Raw genomic sequence first — 20,930 nt, 5'->3', positions numbered from 1 at the left:
AATGGAGCCAGTCTTGAACAAATTACCGAAATTTCGATCTCCATATTTATGGGTAGAACCAAGTTTCTAAGTAGATGTTTTTCTATGCTTGCAAATTTGATTTGTATTGTAAAAGATAACAGTAAATCAAAGTGGATACAATAGAATGTCTATAGTAGCCTTTAATTCAAAATTTTCTTTTGAGGCAGCACTAAACAATAAGCACTTCCTTGTCTTGCTCTACCCTTTTCCTTCTGACATTCTAATTCCCATTGCCATAACTTCTAAACCAGATTGTGTTTGCTATTACTATACAAGACGGAAATAAATGCAACTGTGACAACTCAGATACATCTATGTCTATAATATATAATCAGAGCCTCTGTTTATCGATTTTGAAATGGGATCAATATGATTACCAATTGCTGCACATAGGTTTCCACGCTGCTCAAGCTCTTAAGAGTATCTTCATAAGGTGGCCACTTGCATTTTATTGCAGTTTTATATTTCTCAGAAAGATAAGCTGAAGTTACAAATGAAACTAGAATCTATGTGCAATGTACAAGGCTGTAAAAGATTGACCTTACAATCAATATAAGCTTCAAGCATCCTTCTTGCTCACCCTTTAATTTGCTTAAGCATGCAATTGGCTTCTCTTGATCTGTATCTTCTTGAGGTTTACGTTTGCTCTGATCCTATAAAAGTTTACCTTTCTTTACATTTTGTACAGATTTAGGTTTACATATACTATAAAGTTACAGATGTACAGGACATGGAAACTTACCGGTTAATTGACATGTAAGAAGCCAAGTCTTTTGAGCTAGCATAGACTCTCCCTGTGGCATGATGAATATACCTGCTTCCATGCCAAACTTCCAATAGTGGACCTCCTTACCGTCCTCTTGATGAGCAAGGCAAGGGGAAGATTGCCAATGATGTCTCACTGGAAGAAATAATTTTAAGAGTGGACAGCTTACTTTCGAGAAAGCACTGTATGGTCTGGACCAGATTTCAGTGATCTATTAGCAGGGATTCGACTGATGCTCCAGCTAGAGCTGCTCCAAATATACCTACGAAAGTATGATGATAATTAACACTACAATAAGACTAATTGGAGAACGATACCACCAAGAATTCACTTGAACAAGATAAGAATGCCAATAAGCACTTATTTGGAAGACTTTGATTGGAACACCTCCCCAACATTAAAAAAGAGGACAACAGTTCACTCAAAAATTACATCCGGCAAAAGCCATACCTAGGAGAAAGAAAAACAAACACCTAAGTAATAAATGCGTTCCAATTCCATGATTTACAGGCCCGAATGGATCAAGAACAGATGCACAGAAAGATTGACCAAAATATGGATAACAACTCCTTAAACAAGAATCCTATTTAGCTGTATTGCAGAAGAGCCATTCTACAGTTTTTGAACTTTGAACAAATTTTCTGTTATATATGCAAAACCAATTTTATGACACTTCATTACATCATACATTACTCAGCATGGAAACACTCTGCGCAAACATCAAGGATGAGGTACCTTAGTATACCAGTACACATAATTTTGAGTTTGAATAATGAATATTCTCAGGGTTCATATTTCTTTGCTTTCTGAGAAAAAGATGTCTAGTGCTTCTCCACTGACAAAAGGAACATAGGAATTGGGAGTTGATTTTACCTAAATTTGTATCTGCATCATCAACAATTTAACATAGAAATCTGCGTCCCATGAAGCAACAGTAGTGTCTTTGCTGACAATCCTAGCCTTCGAGGTAGTCCTTAATATAATTCTGCTTTCAAAATTCCTTTATGATCTTCATTTATTAATATTTATTTTATTTTTTCTTAAATCAGCACATTATGAAGAAGATGTTTGGCAAATCTGTTCTTCTGTCGGAGAAAAGATTAATTCTATCAACCTCAGCATGCCACCATGTCTTTTGTCCTCTGCCTGATGAGGCTTTACATGGAACTGGTGCAGAGGAATAAAAATAAATAAGTTTCTCCTTGTTAGTCTTCTAGATAAGAGGAAAACAGTCAAGTTGAACAACTTAGAGAACCTAAGTATTCTTTGTTCAAAAAAACAAAAAACAAAGAACCTAAGTATGCATTTCAAAATTAACTTTGAGATACAAGAGTGAACAATACTTTCAATCACTCCTGATCAAATTATAAGGAATAAAATGCACAGATATGCAGAAACTCATGTACAAGCATGAGATCTGAATTGAAGCAGTACACAAGTATAGTATTAGACATGTAAAAGACTTCGATTTACAATCTCCTAACTATTACGGACCCATACACTTGCCAATACTGTATTCTGGGGACAAAAACAGCCAAATTGTACGTACATGTGGTTTATTTGTTTGTCCTGATCACTAGTCCAAATTTGCAGTTTCATTTTACTTGCCATCAGATACAGAAAAAGGCAGCAAGGGAAAAAAACACTCTACTGGCAAAAGCCATAATTAGCACATAGGCATGATTCATAACCCAAGGGGAAGAATTAGAGAGATATTAGAAAGGGCGGCAGGGGAAAAGGAAGGGTATTTTGCCTCAGATAGCTTGGGGCTCCTAGACATTTCGGCAAGAATTGTTAGTATTCTTTTAATTTGTACCCTTGGAGCTGTAGATGGCATTAGAAGGTTAAAAGTGATACTTAGCAAGCAGAGGCCATAGTATGCATGCATAAATGTACGTGCATCGATCAGCGTTTGACTACGAAGTGCAGAAAGAAGGAATCAAGTAGTCTAACAGATAGCATCAAGACACTATTTTGATATTTTCAAACACATTCTCATTAGTAGTTCAAATCATTACACAGTCTCCGACCTGTGCAGTCTTCGCTTTTGATCGGACCTCGGCTCCTTGAGCTCCTGGAACGAGGCCAGGGCGCAAACTGTCTAACTAATAGCAACAAGGATTATGTGTCATGAACTAGTGACATATTTTTTAAGTACATTCTCATTATCAGTGCAAGTGTTCAACAGATTTGCAAAACACATTCAACTCCTCATAGCATTGCAGCATTGTCAACTATTACAAACAAAAACTCACTCACACCCATAATTAAAACCTCATTTTAAGTACAAACAGAAGAAAGGTGACTCAAACTCATCAAATTATCAGTCAGAAGAAACACATGCTCTAGAAAGAGGGAAGACGCCTCAAACTCATCCTTTTGATGCCTAATAATGCCCATTTGGCAAGCGCTTTAACTACAGAAGATGTTCAGCTTACCAGTTGCAGGTTGATCAACAACATACTGCAATCATAAGAGAACCCAAATGGTTCAAAGCAATACAATATAGAGTATCCAAAAGCAAAATAAGTCATAAATTTGTATAGAGTAAAATGAGTGGGACAGGGGACCTTGAAAAGGATCCAGAGGGAATGACTTTAGGCCCTGTTAAGGAGCTCATGGAGGGCTCAGTCATGTGGACCAACCTCTCTGTAATATACACAGTTCTTAGAAATGTACATGGCGTAGTAAGGTCTCATGTCCTTCAGCACACCAATCTTAACATAAGCGTAGACTCTCAAAGTTTTCTATGTTTCTCTTCCAAGCAGAAGCATCAATGACTCTTTATCACTTGCACCACTACATGAATTTTTGGTTATGTCTGGCTGATTTCTTACCCAAAACTATGTACGCATGGGCTGCAAGCTGGGTGTAAGTAATAACATATCCTTGGAGGCTTGGACCCATATCCAGCAATAGTAGCTACCACTCTAGATGAAGTTTGGTTTGAAATAGCGAAAATAAATTTATGGCTGGCTAATTCTGTGCCTACTTATTGCCAAAATTTTTCTATTATTTTCAATTGTTCACAAAGAGAAAAGAAAAGAGTACAGAGCCAGGAAGTGTTCAGGCTAAGAACTGTTCACAAGTCAGAATGTTGAAATCATTTTTCTTTTGTTAGTTTGCTGGAGCTTATTTCTGTTTCAAGACAGCTAAAAATTGCTAGGTTGGTCTTTAACTGTTTGCTAGAGATGTTTAAAAGAGACACTGACCATTTCAACTCAAGCATCATACATATACGGAAGTCATGTCAGACCTAACAATCTAATCTATTTGGCAAGGCATGATACAAGCATGAAATGACTCAGGCACACACCAGCTACACATATCGAAGAAGGAATGACCCTGGCATCCAAAATTAATGTCCAACCTAAACATAAGAATAAAAAATTAAGACACAATAATTTAAAGAACATTTTTCATACATATAAACTCATCCTGCTCTCAATGACAAATCTTGTTTAGTTAAAAGAAAAACAATACTCCTAGTCAATATGAGTATATGCCACATTATCAATTTGTTGCATTAATTTGATGGCTCTGAACAGTAACAGTCACAGTTTGATTTATTGAACTTCCACTCCAAATGAGAATCCATTTTTCTGCTTCTTGTCAAACTAATGGCCTTCCTTTTTAACCACGAACCAAACATCTGGCTCGGACCAAGAAAAGAAAACGCCCAATCATTCATACAGGTGCCTGTGGGTCAAAACACCACATAATCATATTGCTTCAGAATTTGGAATTTGGAGAGACCCAAAGAACCAGGGGTTTACAAGTTTAGGCTGGCGGCTGGACACAACCCACATGACGATGAGTTTATTGCCATACAGAAACTCCTCCATGCAGAGAAATGCAAGGACATGACATGAACCCCAAAAATATAATAGACTTCAACATCAAAGAGCTGTTATGAAACTATTAGTGTATGTAACATTTTTGTTAATAAACTTAGAAACAAGAACAAGAAACAAATGCTGAAAATGGGAGTCTGAAACAGCACACCCAGATGTTGTTCTCGGTATCCTTCTGCTCTCAAAAGTAAAAACAATCATCAAACTTACTTCTAGGAATTTCAAGAAATCACTTGGAGCCAAATTCAACATTACAACAGAGAGTTTGCAGACTTCAATGGAATGCAATGCTGCTACAAAGTTTTGGTAACCAATACAAAAGTAGGTGGGAAAGGACCCAACAATTGTTTTGCAAAATCAATATAACTGAAGCTTAAGTTAGTAGACATATTCTATTGTATACACAAGCAGCGTCTTTTAAAAAGATAAACCAGACAAATCTAGTGATGAAGCCACCACATAACTCAAAATATCTCAAAACTTTGCATCGAAGCTTCATCAGGATTCCATCTCAAAATCTCTGACACGACTTAACAAATTGGCTTCCTAGTCTTTATGTTTTAAAGCAATGAAGGGCATCGTTGTATCTATCATCCTAGATCACGGTCGTGAAGAAGGTTCTACTACCTATTACAGCAACACTAATGGAGATGCTAAGATTCAATGTTCCCCTGCCAAAGAAAATCCTAATCATCCTTCTTCGCAATCCTAGAACTATGTATTGTAAGGCTCAAAAATCAAGAACTTAACTGGAAAAGGAAAAAGGCAAAAGCAACCAACAAGTGCATTTCGATATCTTTCAGACATGTTCTCTTTTATTATTTCAAAATCCTTACACAGCATTGTAGCATTGTCTAGTATTCCACTAACTCTTCCACAACCAAAAAAATACGATCAAAACCTCATTTCATTATGAGTACAAATGAGAAAGAAACTCACGAAACCAGAAACAAGAAGAAGAAGCTCCTCAACCGCTGCAGATCTTCTTCAACTTATCGGCGGCGGATTCATCAACAGAGTACTGCAAATCAAATCACAAGTTTAATTTGAGTCCAAAATCAAAGGAATCGGCAAAAGGAATTAGGAAGCGAGGCTAACCTTGTTGAGGACCCAGAGGGAATGAATGTAAGCCCTATTGAAGAGGTCTTGGAGAGCTTGGTCATCGGAGACCTCGACCTCTCTGTAATTGACGAAGTTCTCCCGAACGTACTTGGCGTAGTAAGGCCGAGAGTCCTTGGGCAACCGCCGCACCAATCTCAGAACCTCCGCGTAGATTCTCAGAGCTTTCAACATCGCTCTCTCTCTCTCTCTCTTCTAAGCTTTAGAAAGTAGAAACTTCTCCGGGTTTACTCACTATATATATAGGCACCGCCCGCTTAGCTAGTGGCCTAGTGTACAATTTAATTAGTAACGTGTCCTTTACACAAGCGAAGCTAGCTACTAGGTTACATAATTGTAGTACGTAGAATGATTACAACCTCTTAAGAAGAGTCATAGAAGAGTTTTTGCTAGTACATACATACTCAACGGGGAGGGAAAAGAAAATAAGGACATAGCCAACCCATGCCAAATAAGAACTCTCATTGGCCTGTTGTTGTACACATGATGCCCGGTGAGCATTAGGGTTCCTCATCACTATGAAAGTTATCGTCATCGCGACAAGACAAGTTAAAGTAGACAATGAAAGAGTAAACATAAGAACACATTATAAGAATAAAGAAACCGCAATAGGCAACTAAAAAAAGGACAGAATTTAAGAAGAGAATAATCATTTACTCTTCATCAACTGTATATTAGTATCTTCGACCAAAGTTGCTTGGTCTTTGAACCATTGTGTTCCTCTCATTTCAGTAATTTTTTTTAGTTACCTAGCTTCTAATGCCATTCCATTTTTTTCTATCTACAAGATCGGATTCCCCTTAATACCCAAGCCATCAATTAATGAAAGCTGGATCATACCCGTCTCCAGTCTCCTTGCGCTTCTAGCATCTTCTAACTTTTTATCCCCAATGAGAATTTTACTTGGGAGACTTTCAATGCAGCTTCAAATAGCTCTTTAGGTTTGGAGGTCTCTCTTCTAGCAACCAACTCGTTTGACATCTAAACATAAAGCCATGTCCAATACCTTCACTGGGAACAATGCTTACAAAAAAACTTTAATATTTTGATGGTACAAAATATCAAGTGATATGCCCTTTTTGCAGCATTTCATTTCATTTCATTTTTGACTCTCTCCTCTTCACACATACCGTTCATCATAATATCACAAATTGCATACATCAAGATCAATTTACTCATCAATCAGTCCCATATTATAGCTCAAATTTACAAGACAAACTGTATTTGGTTGGATACCAATGGTCATCCACCGTGAAAGTATTGGTACATTAAATCTAACACTAACTTTCTACCATTGCAACTAGCTCTTTAATTGTAGACTAATTATCAAGCTAAGCGAGTCGACCTAGACGTAGGGGGTGTATTGTATATGGAATTAGTGGAACCTTTAAAGAAATCTATGGAATTTAAAAATCTGGGTGTATTCAATATAGACTTTTAACAGTCCATGAAAGTCTTGAGATATTTAATTAGGATTTTTAAAGACTTCATGAATTCCACCAAAATCTAGGGGTATTCAATTAGGACTTTTAAAAATGAATAAAAGTACAGAGGTATTCAAAATATCATTCATACTTATGGACTTTTATTTGGTAACACTAACTTTCTACCATTGCAACTAACTCTTTAATTGTAGACTAATTATCAAGCTAAGCGAGTCGACCTAGACGTAGAGTCATCTTACTTCTGTATCGAACTAATCAACTTGAAGTAGTAATACATCAATGTATCATAAACGAGACCTATATATACTCAATAACAAATTTATGAGATTTACTTTTTGTTCAAGTTTGAGAGTTTATACATGTGAATAAAAAAAAGTATTAAAAAAAAAAAGAGAGAGAGAGAGAGAGAAAAGAAGACGGCTGTAGTGTGTGGATCAGTATTGAAATTAAAAACCATGGTGGGTTCCACTTTGCTTTAATCTCCAAGCCTCAAACCTAACTTTTGATCAATTTTCATTGCCAATGCTTTCTTTTTGGAAACAAATTTTGTGAAGGTCCAATGAATTTTTTTTCCATAATTATATTTTGTAAATGGTATTTTCAATTAATAATCACAAAGAAGCTCCGGTTACAATTTTCAATGGTTGTACGTAACATCCTAACACCTGAATGTTAGTGATAGTATATGTCTAAAATTCGTTTAGATAAAAGCAACTACTAAAAATTTCATTGTGTAAAAGTAAATTGAGATTGGAATTGGTCTACTCATTTCATTTCATAGCCCCTTTATATAGGGAGAGAATTACAACAGAAATATCAATTACAATGATGACATTAAATGAAGATTGATCCGTAATCGTGTTGATTGATGGTAATCACTAATTCCTTGATTCCCTCTCCGTCAGTCGCTTTGACGAAGGCACATAATATGTTTTTCCTTTAACACTCCCCCTAGTGCCAAGTCAAAGACGAAATGGTGCATGAGTTGTTGCCTCACTAAAAACCTTGCCAAGTAACAATAAAAACCCTGTGGGACAAAAAATACACCTTGGTCGAAGGAAAAGAGCACAACGCACCTTTTAAATTTGAGGATGACATGTGTGTGTTAAACTCCTCCTGACGCCTACACCTCCCCCTGATCCTTACATTAATCAAGGGAGCTTGGAAAGTCTTTGCATTCCTATGCTTTTCACATGTTTCTCAAATGTGGCCTTAGGCAATGATTTTGTGAACAAATTTGCCACATTCTCCTCAAACCTTACTTGATTCACTTGAATCTTGAGGAAGGCTTGTTGTTGCTGATTGTAGAAAAACTTTGGCGATATGTGTTTTCTGTTATCACCCTTGATATAACCTAGCTTCATCTGTTAGATGCAAGTTGCATTATCTTCATAAATGCAAGTAGGCTCTTCAGTGGTAGAACTCAAACCACTAGTCCCTCGAATATGTGTAATGATAGCTCTTAACCTGTAATACCCCGAAAATCCAATTTATTTTCCGAGGACATTTTTGAATGATTTCGTGGTCATGGGTGATTATACGAAGCTTGGAGAAGTGTGAAATTTGTTCGATCGATCTTGTTTCGAAATCGTACGTATTTAGGGGCGTCTCAAAAATCGACTTTTTATACGTACAGAATTTGGGAAAATTTCCTTCATAAAAGTTGTAGAGCTCGTCGATACGATCGCGTGCATATATGGAATGCAAAAATCGGAGTTCGTATGAATTTATTATGAATTTTGGAAGAAATTTCCAGTTTAGTATAAATTTCTATTTTTGGAAATTTCCTATTTTATTTTCCAGTTTCCGTTTCGGGAAACCATTCCTCCTCCTGCACGCGACCGAGCCGGAACGCAGAAAAACAGAGCAAAGGAGCTCCGGCCGGGTTCTCCGCCCTCCGGCCACCAAACGACGCCAGACCACCTCCCTTGCCTTCGCCTCGACTACCTGCAGCTGCTGGACGTGGTATTTTCCACCGGCACGGCCTGAAAACCGGTGAATCCGAGGTGGTCCGATCTGAGCTCAAAACGGAGTCAACTCCGATATCTCTTGATTCCGACCACCAATCTTCAATTTTCTTGGCTTTTTGAACTCGCCTCAGCCTTCTTATCAAAACCCAAGAAGGATCGCTCAACAGGTGGACGTTTTCAAGCTCGTCGGAGCCTCGTCGGAAAACTGGAAAACAAATCCGGCCACCTCGACTGTTTAGGTATTTTTCGACCCCTTCCGGTCATTTTCAGACTTCGTGCTAGTTATGAAAGTTGTTCAGCTTGATGAGAGGAAGAGGAGCAGCCATGCCCCGACACCATTGGCGGTGGTCGGCGGCGGCTCTGCCCTTTTTCCGGCGACCCTTTTCCGGCCACCTCCGGGGGTCAAAAATTTGGTTTCTTTACATTTTTAGATTCTACATTTCAATACGATCATTTCGATATATTATATGCATTTTTTGGATGTCGTATGATTTAGTTATGAATTTTTACGGTTTCGATCGATTTCGATAATCTAATTAATGTTTTTCGAAGATCGGACCGTCCGATGGACTTGTAGTTTTGATATGTTGATCGTATGACTGTCCCGGTGACCTTGTGAGGTCACGGGCGAAGATCCGACCGTTGGATCTTCGTATAATTGTGAATTAGGGTTTTGGAAGGCGATTCGTGAGAATCCGACCGTCGGATTTTCATGAAATTTTGTGGAGATGTTGATAAGGATGATTCAGGAAGATCCGACCGTTGGATCTTCGTGATAATTTTGGGAGATGATCCTATGGGCGTTTCGATCCGACCGTTGGATCATCATATAATTTCGATCCGACCGTTGGATCGTCTTTATTTTTATTTATGAGTTGGTTGGCTAAGTTATGATCATATTGGATTTAGGTGATTGACGGTCTTCCTTGGTTAGCGGTTGTGGCGTGTTTTGTAAAAATTGAAGACGCAGCGGGATTAGAGGTGAGTAAATCTCACGCGGTTCATATTACGAACCGAGTACTGTTAATTAATTTATTTTGTCGTAATTGTGTGAAAAATATTTATGGAATAAATATTTGTTTTAAATCATATGGACTTGATCAACTACGGTCCATAGGTAAGTAAAATGATTTTAAGTATACAAAATGATTTTCACGATTTTTGTGCTTGATTTATAGTTGGTATTAGTGGTCATTCCTGAGTGGGTGATTACGTATATATATAATTACATGATTATATGTGGAATGGTGTGACATTGAAGAGTGTGGAATTGTGATGATTTATTTATTATGGTTTGAGATGTGACTTACCATATTTATATGTGCTTTATACGTGACTTACCATATTTATATGTGCTTTATACATGACTTATCATATTTATACGTGATGATTATGATCACTGAGTCATGTAGATTTTATGATGGACATTGGGGGATGTATAGAGGGTAGAATTGTAGTGCTCTGAGGACTGGGAGTCCGAAGACCGCCGGTTAGATAATAACCGAGATGTAGTGCTCTGAGGACTGGGAGTCCGAAGACCGCCAGTTAGATAATAACCGAGATGTAGTGCTCTGAGGACAGGGGAAAAGTCCGAAGACCGCCGGTTAAATAATTAACCGAGATATAGTTGGATCCAAACAGTTGGAATGGACCAAAGTGGTAGTAATGTGGGTAGAGAATTGTGGAAATGTATTCGTTGTGGATTTTCCGTGTTATGGTTTGATGTTTTCTTACAGATGTTGAGATTGTTGATTTTTTACTTGAGTTAAAATAAACATGTTATAAAATCAACAATTCTTTCTTATTTACTCACGAGCTGTCAAAAGCTTACCGGGTTTGGTGTTGTTGCAATCCCGGTACACTATTCAAATTGTGTAGCGGGAAATCTTGCAGGTTAGGAGAATCAGGGCGGTGATCGTGCGGGTTAGAGTAATAGTTATAGTTTTACAGTGATTGTAATAGCGAGGTGAGGGATGCTCGATTTGAGCTTTACATGTTTACTTTGTTTTTAAGCGAGTTGTAATAATTAATTTGAGATTTGAAATTTGAGTGACTTAAGTTGTAGCTGATATTCATGTTCTGGATTTGAATTGTTTATTCAAAATTCGGGGCGTGACATAACCATATACACTCACGAACCGCCTCATGTAGAGCAATGATCTCTGAGTGGTTCGAGGAGGTAGCCACAAGGGTTTGCTTGGTTGATCTCTAAGATATCGCCGTGTTCCCAATGGTAAATACATAACCAGTTTGGGAACGATCTTTATGTGGGTCAGAGAGATACCCAGCATTAGCAAAACCAACCAAAACGTCATTTGGCGTTTCGGTGTAGTGAGTGGCGCTTTCACCATCAACATTTCCTCTAGGGATTGCATTTTCATCTGCGGTCCCTCTTGTCTCTCTGTAGGAAAAGAACAGTCCCAAGTCAATGGTTCCTTTTAGGTATCAGAAAATGTTCTTGATACCATTCCAGTAATGCAGCATTGACGTTGAGCTAAATCTAGCTAACAAGTTCACTGAGAATGCAATGTATGGTCGAGTACATTGGGCTAAGTACAATAATGCGCCTATTGCACATTAATTTATTAAAATTTATTTTAGTCTACGTAAAAGTTTGATTCAAATATATAATTAATTTTTTTTTTTTAAACCGAAATTTTCACCAGAAGTTCTAAGATAAAGATTGCATTCAAGATAATTATTACAGAAATTAAAAATTAAAGCAAGGATTTCTGAGGTCTCCCATTGGCCCACTGGCATGAGTGGAGGCCCATCATTTGTCACTTTTTGTCTAAACTCTAGACAAAGTTCCATGTGTGGTAGTATGGCACCATAGATCTTGTAGACAATAAAGTATATTGTTGCTGTAACAATAATTCTCTTAGTTTTACCTCTTCGACCTCTGCTTTTTACCATGAAATGATTGCCTCTATCATTGCTTTTCTCAGAAACTACAAGAGAATTCAAATTGGTGACGTCATATACGTATGCTACATTCCAACTTGGGTAAGGATCAAGATTGTTTTTGCATTAAATTGCAGAAGCTGAGCTTTCCTGCAAAAATAGCTCAGGTATGGTGGTACGTATCAAATTCTTGGGCAGAGTCCCAGTATGTTGACGACGTTGACTTGCGCTACCCGTGGCTATTTGATTATATATTTTCTTCTTTTTCGGAAATTTGAATACTAGGGCTCTCGTCTTTTACTACTAGGCCCTTTTTTTTTTTTTTTTTTTTTGAGATTTGGTGCGAAGAACAAGTTGAAGAAGGAAGAGGACGCGAAGGAGGAAGAAGAGAGAAAAAAGAAAAAAAAAAGTAAAAAGGTGTGACCCGGCCCAAAGAAAAGGACCCGGCCCAATAAAAAAAAAACAAAGAAGCAGGCCTTGCGGCCCAGAATAAAAAAAAATAAAAAAAAAGAACAAGGCCCACTGCTTAAAAGAGAGGAAGTGACCCAGTTTTTTCAAGCCCAAAACATCGCTACGCACGCCCTGCATCAACACGCGCGTGCGCTAGGTTTGTTTTATTTTCTCCAAACCAAGTATGTTCTCTTTTATTTATTTAATTTCATACTGTGATATATTTAATTATTTATAATTAGAATTTTATCATGAACTTTTGAGCATGTTTAGTTAGATAATTGTGATCCTTTTACGCATGCCTTTTTTTTTTTATGTTTTACATGATTATGTTTAAGCATGTTTGGTTTATACTTTATTCTGATCATGTCATATATATTTTGTTATATATTATTTATGAAATTTTGAGCATGTTTTTATTTTATTTTATTTACGCTTATATAAATTATGCCTACGCATGCTTTGTATTATGCTATTGTTTACATTTTATTTTATGTATGATATATTATTGCTATTATTATGTGTAGTATATAATTTGTTGTATATTTGTGAAATTTGAGCATGCCATGTAGTTTATTTTGATATATGCTATGTTTAAATGTGCTATGGTTATTTTTAGAATGCAACATATACAATCCGCTTTGCCATGATAATGAAAATTCATGCGCATTATACATACACACTTACCGTGATAAAGCATTTTCACATAACATCGAAAAAATGTGACCATTATGAATCTTGGTCTTGAAATCTAATTCACATTTTTGGAAAATAATTTGCGTAGATGTCTTTATGACTGCGTAATTTATATCTTCCCTCTTGTTTATGTAGATGGTTGATCCAACTCGACCTGAATTTGACATCTTGGACTCAGAAGGACTTGAGTACCATCGTTGGGTTTCCAATGTGGAAACTGCCTTTGTGGCAAAAGACTACACTGTCACCATTACTGACCCCAAAGATGATGAACCATCTAATAAGGTGAAAGCAAATGTCTTAATGTTTCTGAGGCGACATATTGATCCTAGCCTACGCTGGGAGTACCTTCAGTTGAAGACACCCAAAGAACTGTGGGATGCCCTTAAGGGACGTTTTGGGAACATTCATGACACCTTGCTCCCAGAACTGTCGGTTCAGTGGAATGAAATCCGCTTGCTTGACTACAAAAGGGTCAATGACTTCAACAATGACATGTTGTGCCTAAAGGCACGTCTCAATTTCTGTGGAAAGGAACTCACAGAAGATGATATGATCTAGAAGACTCTTTCCACCTTTCCTACTTCAGCACTTATACTAGCGAATCAGTATAGGCTGGAGTATGACAACAAAAGAATCATAACCTTCAATAAGCTGATCAACCTACTGCAAGTGGCTGAGAGGCATAATGAGGTTCTCTTGAACAACAATGCCAGGCCCATTAGGATAAAGAAAATTCCAGAGGCTAATTATGGAAAATTGAAAGGTGGAAAGAACCCCAATGCAAAGGGGGTTGGACGTGCTAATCCCTACCCACGTGGCAACAATGCACCACGTGGCAAGGGATGTGGGGGTCGTGGTATGGGCCGTGGAGGCCCTCCCAATGTATGGCGCAGAGATGGTGGTGCTGGCCCTAGTGGTCATGGAAACAAGGTGCAAAGGGCACCGAAGAACCCTTCAGTCAAACAGAAAAAAAAATTGATAAATTAGATTTCTGAGCAAAACCTTGATTTGATTATCGTTGGCTTATTAAAAAATTTCGAATTTTATTCTGAAGCAATGAATTCGTTCGACTTTTATTTACTACACAAATTTACATGATTCGAAATAGCACTATAAAGATGTAAAGCAATATATCTAGAAAAAAACAAATTATTAGAATGAAAAGATTACCATTCTACCTAAATAGAAATACTCAAAAGAATATGAGATATGCTCTGTATGCACCAAGAGCTAATCGAACCTTGTTAAGTTTCAAAGATATTCGGGCCAACGGTTATCCAGTAGAAACACACTGTGAGATTAGAACTGAATACCTTGATATTAACTCTAATAAATTTGGAAGGAAACGCATTTTAGAGAAACTTATGAGTCAATCTAGTGGACTGTACCTCACTACGATTTATATCATTGAATCCTATGCTGTCACCAACAATGAAATGTGGGACACTGACTCATACAGGCTTTGGCATGACCGCCTAGGGCACCTCGGTCGTGACATGATGATCCGTATTTTAAAGAACTAACATGGACATCCATTCTTTCGATTGAAAAATATTGATAGGTCTGGTTTGACGTGAACTCGAAAAGATGAAGTTCGAGGTTTTAGGGTCCTGTCTGTATATCAGGTTGCTAAGAGCTTTTCGTGAAAAACATGGTTCATTGAGTTTAAAAAAAGTATAACAAATTACATCTAAGTTATTGACAGAATATTGTTTGACAGATACATCCTTAAAAGATGAAATTAAACATCCAAGGACAAAATCTTACAGATAAGGACAAGTTGATCTCCACTTGCCACCTGTTATAAGGTTAATTACTTATTTACCCTTAACTTATTTTTTTGGGAATATATTCCCTTACTGCTACAGAGACCGTCTCTCTCTCTCTTTATCTTTCTCCTTCGTCAGCGACAGCTTCTTCTTCTTCTTCTTTAATTTGAAACGCAGTGAGAGAACCCGTCCATGGAAGCTTTCCAATTTCTCTTCTCCTATTGAAAGCGATCGAATTTCCATGTAAGTTTTTTGATTCTTCATGTCTTCTTGCTTCAAATTCATGCTTCTGTGTCAATTTCATGCTTTCTAAGATTTTGATCATCTACTGTTTCATCCAATTTTTTGTGAATTTCTTCTAGTTTTGGTTCAATTTGTTTCGTTTTGAATTATTGAACTCGTTTTAGGTTGAATTTGATTCTTCTTTTTTCTTTTTTCTTTTCTATTTTGAATTTGTCTGTTGGTTTTTTACCTATAATTGGAACGGGAATATACTTCGAGGCTATGATATTCAATCCTGAAGTTTGAGGTCTGAGTTGGTTTATAATTGGAGTATTGTGATTTTAGTGTCTGATGGTTTATAATTGTGTTATGATTGTAGTAGAGCAGTAGCAGGTGTTTGAATTTGTGTAATAGCAGTAGCAGGTGGTTGATTATTGTATATTTGAGGTTTGATATCTTGTAGAGCAGTAGCAGAGTTTGATGTGATGTTTAGTTTTACTATTATCATAGTAGCTGTTCTAATATTTTGGCTTTCAGGTTGTGCAGTAGCAGTATATAACATTAATAATAGTTTTCTACATGTGTTTTATAGTATGTCAAAGTCAACATTTGGAAGATTTACATATGGGACAGAGACTATTCTTTTACCGTTGTCATCAAGCACCACGTATGAAAATTTGTGTGCCAAAATTTCCTCAAGGTTTCGAAACCTCAAGGATGGTCAATTTGTTTTTAGATATGCACTTAACGATTGCCCCAATTGCTACTTAGAGTGTGACGATGATATTTTGATCATGTTGGATATCTTCCAACTGCTAAATTTTCCCTTTATAGATATACATGTTCTTGATGTTGGAGCTTGTTCCAAGATGTGTGTCGATAAACAGGAAATTGCTGCTACTGTGGATACTGCTATTGTGAATATCCCTGAACTTGTTGATGAAGATCATGCTAGTAGTGATGATTCAAACCTTGAGGATGACAACAACATGATAATTGGAAATTTTGTGAGCAACAAGTCTAAAAGGAAGTATATGTCTAGTGATTGGAATGACAATATATATAAGATTGGTCAAGTTTTCATTGGTGGTGCCGTCGAATTTCGGGATAAGTTGTGCAAGTTTGCAGTTGAGAAGGGGTTTGAGTTTAACTATGTTAAGAATGACAAGTGCCGTGTTAGTGCTACTTGTGCCAAGAAAGATTCCGATGGGTGTGAATGGTATGTTTATGCTTCCTTAAACAAGGCTAGTGGTTATTTCCATATAATAAAGTTGGTGAATAATCATTCTTGTGTTGGTGTTGTCCGGCATCAAAATCATAAGAGGTTAGGATCCAAAGTTATTGCCACTATTATGGCTGATAAAGTCAGATCCGATCCTTTAATTAAGCCCAAGGATATTGTCAAGCATTTCAAGCATGATTATGGGTTTGATATTCCTTATCACATGGCATATAGGGGCAAAGAGGCTGCTAATAAGATGTTACATGGTAGTGAAGCATTTGGGTATTCTCTATTGCCTTGGTATATTGACACATTAAAGAGAACTAACCCCGGTTCATATTGCATTCTTGACTCTCTTGATAATCGTTTTCGTCGATTGTTTATATCTTATGGGGCTTGCATAAACGGCTTCAAATATTGTCGACCTATGTTGTTCCTTGATGGGACTTTTATTAAAAACAAGTATAAGGGGATGCTATTGGGTGCTTGTGCTAAAACAGGGAACAAAGGTACGCAAACTTCTTCTAAAGTGAGTTTTCTTTTATGATTTTTTTTGTTTTGTCCATGTAGTAGCAGCATATGTAAATTTTGATTAAATGTGAATTTTTAGTGTAATTTATGAGAACCTGGCAGTAGCAGCCCTTATTGTGTTTTCTTGTGATCTTCACATGATGATCGGATGTGAGTTTGTTTTGCATGCTTTCCTATTGTCAAGTTGAATTTCTTTAATGGCAGTAGCAGTAGCAGTAACAGTATCAGTGGCAGTTTAAAGCAGTAGCAGTTCTTATATTCGATCCTTTTTTTGTCTTATTTATTCTTGCTTTTGTTTTTGTTTTTTGTTTTCCAGATGTTTTCCCATTTGCCTTTGCCATTGTTGATGCTGAAAGTAAAGAGAATTGGAGGTGGTTCCTTGAACATTTGGCAATAATCTTGGCGAGCGACTACCGGACTATTGTATTCATGACAGACCGTGGAGCTGGTCTTTTGGATGGTGTGAAAGAGGTGTTTCCAAATGCGCCTCACTCCTACTGTATCAAGCATCTAAAGGACAATTTGAATGGCAGGTATCCAAGTTCCTATGGTTCTACTTTTAAGGAACACATTGTGAGATTGTTTACACAAGCTGCATATGCTAGGACTTTAGATATCTTCAATGAAAAGTTGGAAGAATTTAGGAAGCAAAGTCGTGGGCAGGGTCAGTCCTTTCTTGCTAACTTGCCACCCGAAAACTATGCTATTGCTTGCTTCCCTGCTAAAAGATATGGCGAAATGAGTAATTCTTTGGCAGAGAGCTTCAACAACATGGTCAAGGATGAGAGATGCATGCCGCTGCCTCAATTGCTTGAAGGCATTCGTGTGAGAGTTATGGAGATTTTTTGTGAAAGGAAGGTTCAATCTTCTACTTGGAGGAGTGTGCTATGTCCTAAGCTTGAGAAAAAGTTGTCGAAAAGGATAGAAACAGGGAGAAATTGGAGAGTTAGCCAGTCTACTAATGATATTTTTGAAGTTTGTACAGAGGATAGCAATGTCATGGTGAACTTGGTTGAGAGGGAGTGTTCTTGTGCTTGGTGGCAGTTTAGGTGTTTCCCATGTTCTCATGTAGTTCAAGTAATGCAGAAGGCGAACCGTATCCCTTACTGTTACATTGAAGATTACTGGAAGACCTCATTCTATAGAAGTGCTCATGATCTTCCTATTTTTTCAGTCCCGGATCTTGATAAGCCCAATCCTAGTAGTTTTGGTGATTCAGCTTTGCAGCCTCCCAAGACTCGAAAACCTCCCGGAAGACCACGGACAAGGAGGATCAAGTCGTTTGGGGAAGAGTCCAGACCAGTGAAATGCACACGGTGTGATCAACTTGGCCACCACAATCGCAGGTCATGCAATGTGGCGATCTGAGACAGTAGCACATTCAACAGTAACAGTAGCACATGACATGATTCAGCAGTAGCAAATTGATTCAACAGTAGCAGCAGATGGCATGATTCAACAATATGACATGATTCAGCAATAGCACATAACATGATTCAGCAGTAGCAGATTGATTCAACAGTAGCAGATGGCATGATTCAACAATATGACATGCAATTTTTTGATTCATATATGTTCGCACTGCAATTTTATATAGTAGCAGTGCCTCAGATTAATTTTTTGAGTTTTTGAGAAGTTTCTATGTCATGAGGAACTGAGTATTATAGGGATAAATGGTCATGGATGATCATTTTCAAGCAATAGCTTATTCAACAGTAGCATATGACATTGTTTCGTTGTAGCAAATTACAGAAAAAAGTTTAATTTCAGTGATTGATATTTTTGGTTTCCAGCAATGAAGTAGCAGATTTGTTTATGTTCCCTCCTAAACAGGTGTAGTAGCGAAGTGTTTGTGTAGTAGCAGGGCCTGTTGGCGGTGCAGCGGCACACTGCCTTGTTTTATGTTCAATCTTCTGCCTCCGTGTATATTCAATCTTTTTCATTTTATGTTTGGTCACCAAACCCGAAAACCACAATCAAATGCCTTCCAACATTACAATTCCCCAAGAAAATATCACACCAACCTAACATTAAATTTTGGTTTGGCTTAGAAAATCTGAATCAATTTCAACCTTTTAAGAACCTTTGCAATTCAAGATTTTGATCCCCTTCCCATCCTACTTGTTGAAAGATCAAAAAATGATAGGCAATAGCAAATCTACAAACATATCCCTATCTTCTGCACATGAAAAATATACTAACACCGAATCCCATACGATTATACACAAAAAATGAAAATATATACAAATATATACCAACACCAAATCTACAAATATATACTAATTTGGATGACTGACTTAACACCGAATCCCATACGATTGGTGCACCAAAATAGACTACTAATATGTTTGTTAAGTCCTTTAATTGCTCTTCTTCCTCTGTTTCTTCGATGGTTTCTGCACCTCAAAACCTTCTAGTTGCTTCTCTTTCCGATCGGTTCTTTCTTTGATTCTCTTTATCGCTGATCGTGTCCTTGGTTCATTTGATGGAGCAGTAGCATGAGCAGGAACAGCAGCAGGAGCAGTAGAATGAGCAGGAACAGTAGCAGGAGCAGTAGCATGAGCGGGAACAGCAGCAGGAGCGGGAACAGCAGGAGGAGCAGCAGGAGCAGCAGTAGCAGCAACATCTTCATTGGCCTCTTCATCTTTTTCTACCCTTTGCACTATCATCATTAGTTGTTTGCATTTGTTTCTCCGTTTTCTAAGCTCTTCTTGCTTCTTCTTCAACTTTGTCTTCAACTTTTTGTATTTTTTTGACACTTCTTCTTTTTCATCCCACAATCTCTCTATATAAGCTTGCTTCCTTTTGCAGCTCTCGATAGCACTTCCCGCCATATCTTGTTTCAGCATTGCCACATCTTGCCAATGCTCCACTGTATTGATCTGCTCTTCATCAGTGCTTGGATAGCCAAATTCATCGTACTCACTTTGCAACAAGGCTTCCCATTCATCGAACCAAACTGGATCATTCCTGCACACAGTAGCATACAACCTCACCCAATTATGAACTTTCTATATTCCAACATCAAAACAACCAGCATTGCAATCCACACAACATGAATCAATATAAATGCAAACCATATAAAACAAAAAAATAAGCTTAATAATAAAATAATAGAGATACATACAAATCTGTTCATTCACAATCATACCATATAAATGCAAATCATACTTGCTCTTGTACTCTTCATTCACAATCTCTTCTACAATGTTGTACAAGATTTGATCAGCAATATTTGCACCAGCCTCAGTAGCAGCTTTTTCTTTCCTTGCAGCTTCATTCACAATCTCTTCTATAATACTTTTCAGGGTTTGATCCATAAAATTTGCATCGGCCTCAGTAGCAGCTTTTCTGTTCCTTTCAACATCATCAGCCTCAGTAGCAGCTTTTCTATTCCTTTCAACATCATCAGCCTCAGTGGCAGCTCTTTCATTCCTTTCCATTCGATCTGGTTCTCCTCCTTCAGTTCCATCCCGATCCTGATCGACCTCAGTAGCAGCTTTTTCATTCCTTTCCATTTGATCTGGTTCTCCTCCGTCAGTTCCATCCCGATCATGATTGACCTCAGTAGCAGCTTTTTCATTCCTTTGCATTTGATCTGGTTCTGCTCCTTCAGTTCCATCCCGATCCTGATCGACAAAGTTTGTTTCATTTTCCTGCCCCCAAAATCCAGTGTCAAAGCTAAAGTCATCTCTAATACCATCCGCAACATCCTTAACCAAAAGAAAATGATAATTCAAAAAAATTAGAAAATAATGCAGTATCACATTATTACCAATCAAATTACATCAAAACAAGGTAAAGATCCAAAGTGAAGTAGACCAAAAGAAATCTGCATAAACCGAGAAACTTAAATTTATTTACCTCTTCTTCCTCAGTTGCACCCAAATCCATGTCATTGACATTTACTCCACTTGTGGTTTTTGTTTGCATTCCTTCCTCTCCTTTATTCTCGTCA

At 37.5% G+C, this 20,930-nt stretch overlaps 2 protein-coding genes and 1 long non-coding RNA gene across 8 annotated transcripts; 2 read left to right on the top strand and 1 right to left on the bottom strand.

Moving 5' to 3' along the window:
- Positions 1–100: 100 nt before the first annotated feature.
- LOC112173043 (LYR motif-containing protein At3g19508) lies at positions 101–5,995 on the bottom strand. Of its 5 annotated transcripts, XR_002925434.2 has the most exons (5): positions 5,740–5,995; positions 5,581–5,662; positions 1,661–1,954; positions 764–1,049; positions 101–674 (listed from the first exon to the last, which is right to left on the bottom strand). XR_002925434.2 is itself a non-coding variant. In XM_040509262.1 (3 exons), exons 1-2 carry the CDS (start codon positions 5,932–5,934, stop codon positions 5,609–5,611), a joined length of 249 nt encoding a protein of 82 aa, XP_040365196.1. In that variant the 5' UTR covers positions 5,935–5,995; the 3' UTR covers positions 4,189–4,579; positions 5,581–5,608. The 5 variants fall into 5 exon arrangements, 3 of the variants coding, with proteins under 3 accessions (XP_040365196.1, XP_024166358.1, XP_024166357.1); XR_002925433.2 differs by lacking the exon at positions 1,661–1,954; XM_040509262.1 differs by lacking the exons at positions 101–674; positions 764–1,049; positions 1,661–1,954 and adding an exon at positions 4,189–4,579.
- Positions 5,996–9,015: 3,020 nt separating this feature from the next.
- LOC112173047 lies at positions 9,016–11,279 on the top strand. The gene is made up of 3 exons (XR_002925448.2): positions 9,016–9,414; positions 10,085–10,156; positions 11,054–11,279. It is a non-coding gene; the product is annotated as an uncharacterized LOC112173047 (long non-coding RNA).
- A 3,707-nt stretch (positions 11,280–14,986) lies between these two features.
- Positions 14,987–18,793, top strand: LOC112173042. 2 transcript variants are annotated; one of them, XM_024310588.2, is made up of 3 exons: positions 14,987–15,240; positions 15,812–16,950; positions 17,289–18,793. In XM_024310588.2, exons 2-3 carry the CDS (start codon positions 15,813–15,815, stop codon positions 18,338–18,340), a joined length of 2,190 nt encoding a protein of 729 aa, XP_024166356.1. In that variant the 5' UTR covers positions 14,987–15,240; position 15,812; the 3' UTR covers positions 18,341–18,793. The 2 variants fall into 2 exon arrangements, with proteins under 2 accessions (XP_024166356.1, XP_024166355.1); XM_024310587.2 differs by lacking the exon at positions 14,987–15,240 and having other exon boundaries at positions 15,619–16,950.
- The last annotated feature ends 2,137 nt before the right edge of the window (positions 18,794–20,930 follow it).

Source organism: Rosa chinensis, chromosome 6 (assembly GCF_002994745.2).
Source record: "Rosa chinensis cultivar Old Blush chromosome 6, RchiOBHm-V2, whole genome shotgun sequence".
Lineage (NCBI taxonomy): Eukaryota > Viridiplantae > Streptophyta > Magnoliopsida > Rosales > Rosaceae > Rosa > Rosa chinensis.
The sequence above is the reverse complement of the archived record's forward strand: the minus strand, read 5'-3'. Positions and strand labels throughout refer to the sequence as shown.